Raw genomic sequence first — 7,878 nt, 5'->3', positions numbered from 1 at the left:
GCCCTATGGGAAAGCTAACTATTCTTGTTTGGCTAAATTGACATGTAGCAAAGCTGTGCTCTAAAGATTTATGTTTCTTATAAGAAAATACTACACCCAGCCTTAATAAGATAAGTTTCTCATTGCAATGAGCATCAGTGTTATTAACAGGATATTTATAACATCTCTCCTAAGGTTTAAGGAATAACTCAGAAGAAGGAATTGAATGAATGTAAGAGCCAGACCATAGAGAATAGGGTATGACATATCATTTTATGACATTGTAAAGTCAATTATGTTATGATTTCACAGCAGTTGTAGCTGCCTGCAATGGGTTGCAGAAGACTAGGCCATCCAACAGTCAGTCACTGGTCACAGAGAGATTTTGGAAGTGAGGCATATACCTCCTTGTTGAACTGTTGATTACTGATGGATTCTGAGGGAGGGGCAGTTACTGTCTTTGGTTGTTACTGAATGATTAACTCACTAGGCCCAAATGGATTATTTCAAATATGAGGAGACACCAACATCCCTAGATAAACTTACTGAGTCTCAAACCAAAAAGAAAAAAAATGAAGACAGACATGAAAAAGGCAAGAATTCTAAGAGTGCTGGGAATGAGAGGGCAGGTTAAAAGAGAAAGGAAAGTAAATCTAAGGGTCTCTGTGAAAAACTATATGAAAGTCTTCTGCTATAGAAGTGAATAGACTACAAACATGAGTCATAGAACAAATAAGTAGAAAGATAGATGTTATGTCCCTCAAAGTTTCATCTCTTCTTCTGGGCTTTCATAGGATTGGAAGGTGCTATGTATGCTACTGGAAGACAAAAGTAATTATCAACCTTACCCAACTGTGAACCCAGCAAACTATAATAACTCCTTGCCTAAGAAGATAGGCCCACTAGGAATGTTATCAGAGTAACAAACTAATTTTGATTGGATTTAAGGTCCTCTTCACAAGGTGGAGCCCATACCTGGCCCTATTACCATGGCCAAGAACCCGTGGCTAGACAGGTCACAGGCCATAGGGAAGAAACTACTATTATTATCTTGCTAAATGGACATAGTATTTAACTGACCCCTAATGTTTTATTGTTCTATCCCTCGATTAGTATATCTCTCAGCTCACACCAGAGACACTTCTTGCAGTAGATGGTTATTAACACAGAGCCCCACAACTGGGCAACATGCACAGAATTTTAATGCTCGACTCTAAATGGGAGAGTTATACCACACTCTCTGATCCAAGGCTCAGGGATCATTGCATGAGAAGGAGAAGAAGCATTTTAAGAGCCAGAGGTGGTAGAGGATTACAAAGAAAATAAGTGTTCTAGTCTCAACAGGACAGTTACACATATGAACCCAAAGTGTTTGTGATAACAGTACACAAGCCTTGTGTAGGCCCAAGCCAGACCAAAAAAAAAAATAATAATGGATGGGGAGGTGGGCTAGAAGTTACAGTTGTAGCTGGGAAACTATTTGCAATTAATAGCTGATGGGAAAGGAAGAGTTCATTTTTTAAGGGTATGAAGCTAGGTGGATTAACAAGGCTCCTAGGAATGGACCCACACTAAAGAACGTTTGGGGTTCAGAAATTAAGAGTTGATGAACCTTGAAAAATAATAATAAAACAGGACCTGAAGACAGAGGGTAAAATGGTAGGGTTGGCTATTGGGGAAGATGTTGGAATATGCAACATATACTGTACAAAATTCTCAAAAACTCAATAGATATATTTTTAAAGAAACAAAAAATTCCCAACCATGGCTGTCATCAATGAAGAATAACTTATCCAATGTAAAGGAATGAAAACTAAAACAACAACACTAAAACAGTAAAAACAGAGTCACAATGAATAGTATAAATGTATATTTTATGTCTGAATGGAAATATCAAAATGAGACCCTTTAATTAAAGAATTTACATTTATTATTTATTTGTGTATGTCTGTGAGTATGTTTATGTGTATGGCCATGTACATGAGATAGCAGAGGTGCAGAAGTTAGAGGACAACTTGTGGCAGTGGGATTTTTCCATCTACCATATGGGTCTCAGGAAAAGAACTCAGATTTTCTGGCTTAGTTGCAAGAACCTTTACTTACTGAGCAATGCCATCAGGCCTGAAATCCCTTAATTTAGGTAACTAATGTATGCTAAAAATAGTAAATTTTGAAAATGTTCTGTTTGTGTATTGAGTTCAGAAAGGAGCATCAAGAAAGACAGGGTTGGTTTTAAACTTCTGTCACAGAACTTGACATATCTATAAAGTGTATAGTAAAAACAGAATCAGTTGGATATAAGAGTGTGTGTCCTCCAAAATGGGCAGAAATAATCCTCTAAAACTGTAAAATCATGACACAAAGAGGTACAAAAACCTGCCATATTAATTAATTTTCTATTTGTGTGCTAAACAACCATGACCACAGACAACATAAGAAGAAATCATATTGGCTTACAGTTCTAGACAGATACGAGTCCATCATGGTGCAGAGGCATGGCAGCAAACAGCAGGAAAGACGGGAGGAGCAAAAAGCTAAGTGCTTACTTCTTCCACAAACTCAAAGCAGAGAAAGCAAACAGAAAGTAAGCTGAGGCTACGATATCTCAAAGCCCACTCCCAGCTGCACACTTCCTCCAGTAAGGCTATTCCTCCTAAAGATTCCATGACCTCCCACACACTGCTGCCAACTGAGGACAAAGTGCTAAAATATTTGAGCTTCTGGGGAAATTTCTCATACATGATGCTGTCACTATTAAAATATTTATCACATAAATATCTGGAAGATGTCAAATAAATTTTCAAATACTGTGAACAGTTCAGAGGAAAATCAAAAAATACAAATAGTAATATTGATTAAGAACACTGAGATGACTATATTAAAAAAAAGGAGGCAGACCTGCTCTGACTACGGTGTTTGTAGAGGCCAGCTTAGACTCTACTGGAGATTTTATGCATGTCTGGTAAAATAGGACTTCAGTAGGTAGAAAAGTGCCTAAAGACCATTAAAACTAGAGTCTAATGCATTATAGAGGATGTATCCTACAAACAAACGATTCCCATTGGCACAAAAATTGTGCTAGATGGTGAAAGCTAAGAATATGAAATTAATTTCCCTAAAGGGGGGGATGTATTCACTAAGGTGGGCAGTTTTGTAACATGAACATTTCTAGACTGAAGGATGATCAGATTCCAGGGGACACCAATGATATCAAAAAGTCAAGGTTGTCATAAAGGACTCTGCTGATTCATGAGGATCAGAGGTAAACATGTGGGTGGTGTTTGGAGAGACTCAGGCCAGAAGAGAAGTATAGTTGAGTTAAACCCATTAAACGACCACTATGTCTGGGAAAAAGCAAAGACAGATCATATCTCGCTCCACAACAGCAGAGCTCCAATTTCCTGTTAGCAGAGTAGACCGTTTCCTGAGAGAGGGAAACTATGCCCAGCGTCTGAGCACATCTGCACCTGTGTTCCTTGCTGGTGTACTGGAGTGCCTGACTTCCAACATCCTGGTTCGGGCTGGAGAGGAACCCCACAGCAAGCGCAGGAATCACATCACCCCAGAGCACGTCTGTCAGGTGGTACAGAACAACCGAGACCTCCTGAAACTCTTCCAGGATGACACCAAATCACTGGCTCTTGAAGTACCAGAACCCAATGAGAACTGACAATGCCTGGGCCACTTCTATCCTCAGCCTCAACCAGTGCCAGTATACCTCGAGCTTGGGGTCACTAATCAGACATGCCATTAAAGCATGTAGATCATGTCACTGGTTCTGAACTCTCAGCTTGTTATTCTGAGATAGAGTTGGCTGTGAGACACACAGGAGATATTGTGGAGGGGTGGAAGCTGTGGTCATCTTGGGGCGTTTAAACCTTGATTTCTAATGGGGATATCTCAGGCAGTGACCCTCGATGGGACAGGTGCCTTAAGGGAAATGGTAGAGAAGGCATCCTGGTCGGCTGTGACCACAGAGGCTTTAGAAGGCCAGAAAGTTGGTTGGGGGTTCCCAAGTATGCTGGATTCTGAGTGTGATGCTGCTAACTAAAGGAGTGGAGGAAGACCTGGACGGTGGTGAGGAAGTCTTCTATTCGTGGGAGGGAAGCACACAGATCAGTTGGTCACAGACAATGCGGTGAGGGAGACCACTGCATAGAGAAGAGCATGCCAGCAGCATGGGCTTAACAGGTGGGAGCGTTCACACAAGCAGTGGCTTCCTCACAGGAGGATGGGAGATAAGAATCCCTCTGTCTCTGATTTCGTAAGTATAAGCCTGCTTGTGTCTGCTTGTGTGCTGCTTCTCACAGTGGCACAGCTATACTATCCTGTTTCCAGATGTTCAGGCTGCTTCTCCAAGGTGCATCTGAGCCTAGTGTTCAACTGACCATTGGGAACTACTTACTATGACAACAACCCTCTGTTGTCCCTTGAGGCAGGACAGGAGATTGACATTGCAGAGGACTGAAGCAAGCGGTGAAGGGAAAATCTGGCACACATTCTTCTCTCTTCTCTGCTCCTTCTGACTGGTGATTCCTTCTCTCTGCCTTGATAGAGGTAAAAAGGCCTTCTTCATTTACAGGAGTATGCTGAGAATACAAGAAAGTGTGCCAGGATTGTGCTTCTGGTCTTAGAACGCATTCTGGTACATATTTGAAAAGTGTCAGGTGTGGAGACCCACTCCTTTGACCCCAGGACCTGGGAGGGAGAGGCAGGCAGATGTCTGTGAGTTTGAGCCCAGCCTGAACTACCTAGCAAGTTCCAGGTCAGCTAGGGCTACATAGTGATACTGTCTCAAAAAGAAAAAGAATCCAAGCCTGTCTTACCACGTAATCCTCACTGAACCAGGTGCATATAAAAACCTTTGTCAAGATATCCACCACAAATATTTGTGTTCCCTTGAAGAGCCACGAAGCACAACTTAGCTACATCTTTCCCTCTTATAATTTCAATATTAAGATTGCCTCTCTCAGAGACTGGAGAGATGGCTCAGCGGTTAAGAACACTGGCTGCTCTTGCAGAGGACCCAGGTTCAATTCCCAGTGCCCACATGGCATCTAACAGCCATCTGGAACATGAGGACGAGGGGAATCCAACTCTTTCATTTTTGGTGTTAATTTTATATATTACTTTTATTTATGTGTATGCCTGTATTGCCTGCATGTATGTAAGTGCATCTGTGTCATGCAGTGTCCACGGAGGTCAGAAAAGACTGTTGGATCCCCCTGGGACTGGAGTTACAGACAGTTGTTAGGTGCCATGTGGGTGTAGGGATTCAAATCCAGGTCTTCTGTAAGAACAACCAGTGTTCTTAACTTCTGAGCCATCTCTCCAGCCTGACGCCCTCTTTTCACCTCCATGGACATTGCACAACCCAGGAGTACTTATATGCAGACAATACACTCATACACGTAAAATAAATAAATATTTTTTAAAGATTGCCTCGCTCCTGCAATTGTGACTGGCTGGCTGGCTCGCCCAGTTACATTTGAGAGACACATTCTCGCACACTTATTGCAGTCATGCAACTGTGTCCAGAGACTGAGTTTCTCTTACTCCAGTGCCATGTAGTAAACATGATGCTAAGATGGACGGTGTCAGAGGATTAAATGTCATGGCCTTCTTTTATATATTAAGTAGCTATCTCATGTTTAAAATCTGGTTAGTGGCTATGATTTATTGTAGCCCAAACCTGATGCCCTGCACAGTTCACTGGACAGCATGGCAGAGGAATTGACTTCTTATGGAAGAATCTGTACAGTGTAGGCTAAGTACGTCAGGATAATAGTTGTGTGTGGTCAAATTGTCACATAACAGCTCATGCAGTAGCTCAATTGTTATTGAGTATGTCGATGCTGATGTAATGAAATGCTTCTTCTAAGTATGTGTTTGTTAAATAAATAATTTTAAAAAAGAAAAGAAAATGCCATAACCTGCTATATTGCAAGCTGGTTAAATAAATTTAAAAAGACAATTAAGATTCTCTGTAGCAATATTTACATTTACAATGTGTACAAAATTTTGGAAGGTTTTTTAGAAAAAGGGCCTTTCTATAGCCCCAGCTGGCCAGCAATTAGCTCTATAAACCATGCTGGACTCTATCTCATAGAGATCCACCTGCCTCTGCCTCCCAGTGCCGGGATTAAAGGTGTGTGTGTGACCATGCCCAGGCCTTCAAATGGGTACAGAATTCTTAAGTTGAAAATCAAGGAACACAATTCCTTACTTTGAAGTTCTTGTCCACTAAAAAGTGATTAATTAAGAATAAAATAGATTACTATTTCTCCTCAGTTTTTAGTGATATTTATGAATACAAAGGGTTTTATCCTTCATGAAGATTATTGGGGCAATATCTAGTTATTTTTTCCTATCTTTCCACTTAAGGATGGACTATCCTGATAAAATGGTATTTTTTTTCTTAAAATATTCCAGATACGTTTGTCAACAGTGGGGTTTGAGAAAAGAATTTGGGCCAATTGTGTTAAACACTGCTAATTTTCTGATGATGAGCTATAAGGTTGTGATATATTAATTTCACATTTAAAAATCTATTATTTGTTTTTATTTTTATGTATATGAGTGTTTTGCCTGCATGTATGTAAGAGCACCCTTGTCGCCCAATGCGTGCAGAGGCCAGGAGAGGGCATCAGAGCCCCCTGGAACTGGAGTTATTGATGAGTGTTAACTGCCATGTGGGTGCTGGGAACTGAACCTGGGTCCTCTGCAAGAGGAGCCAGTGCTCTCAGCTCCTGCACCATCTCTCCAGAACCTGATTTCAACATAAGTATAACATCTTTAGCTGTATGCCAGTTTAAGTTTATCTTTTTGTATGAATTCGCTGTGAGATATTTAGTCCATTAACAAACTGGTGATTTAAGTTGAAATGTCACTGTAAATTAAAAGGGTCCTGAAATTTTTCTCCAGATGTTTTAAAAGTATGTGTGAATAGGACTCAGCATGTATGGCAGAGGATATAAGGTTCAGTTGGGAGGAGGCATGCATGGGGGAGGGTATTTGGATGTGAGTGGGTAATATTGTATGAAATCTTTAAATCTGAATTTTTAAAAAGTATGTTTAAAGGTGGAGACAGATTTCTCTCATTTTTTGCCAGGAGTTTTTGTATTTGTGGCTAAATTTGGAAGTAAAAGTCAAGTAGAGAGTATTAAGATTACCACTAATTTTCTTGGCTTGGTATAGAGCACTCCTGCCCTTCTGATTAATTTGAGTGCTCTCATTTATCTTGAACTATCTAACCTTTTCTAATCAAAATCCCAGCATTGATGGGATTCACAAAGAAGCTGCCAGTTTTCAAAATAAGTAAATATATAAATAAAAAATAAATATTAAATAATAAATAAATAAGCAATCATGCTAAGCAGCATTTTTCTAAAGAAAGGTGCTGAACAAAATGGGAAATTAGTCTCATTTTCTCAGGACGCTAGAAAATATTTAACAATGGCAAGGAGTTCAAATAAAAACAGACCTTGAGAAATATAGCTTATTTATTTTTTAGTTAATTGTTGAGAACTTAGATATCCCTTGAATAGAAGAGGGGCACCCAAAATGTAGTGCCTATAGGGAGTTCTGAGACAATAACCCAAATCCGTATTGCAAACAAGGAGGAGGTAAGAATATTGAAAAGGGCAGTATAAGGATTGAGAGGAAGTAAAGAGCAGGACAAAGGTGGATACTCAAAAGGGGGACCAATAGAGCATCTGGCCAGAAGCTGTCAGAGCCCTCCTGAAACAGTCTTTCTTATTTCCTCATTTGTGTTGTTAGTCCAATTTTGTGTTTCAGTAATTATACCTTCATTTGCTTTCTTTCTGTGACCACGTGACTATGTTTATTCCTCTCTTCAGTTCATAGTATTGCTTCTAGTATTCTGTGTAGGACTGGTTT

The 7,878-nt window shown here is 40.1% G+C and overlaps 1 protein-coding gene across 1 annotated transcript; it reads left to right on the top strand.

The window, feature by feature from the left end:
- Positions 1 to 3,319: 3,319 nt before the first annotated feature.
- LOC103747949 (histone H2A-Bbd type 1-like) lies at positions 3,320 to 3,649 on the top strand. Its single transcript, XM_008850483.1, has one exon. The coding sequence runs from the start codon at positions 3,320 to 3,322 to the stop codon at positions 3,647 to 3,649; it is 330 nt and encodes a 109-aa protein (XP_008848705.1).
- Positions 3,650 to 7,878: the final 4,229 nt, after the last annotated feature.

The sequence above is a fragment of the Nannospalax galili genome, unplaced genomic scaffold (genome assembly GCF_000622305.1).
Source record: "Nannospalax galili isolate Female #2095 unplaced genomic scaffold, S.galili_v1.0 scaffold1445, whole genome shotgun sequence".
NCBI lineage: Eukaryota > Metazoa > Chordata > Mammalia > Rodentia > Spalacidae > Nannospalax > Nannospalax galili.
This window is presented reverse-complemented; position numbering and strand designations above follow the sequence as displayed.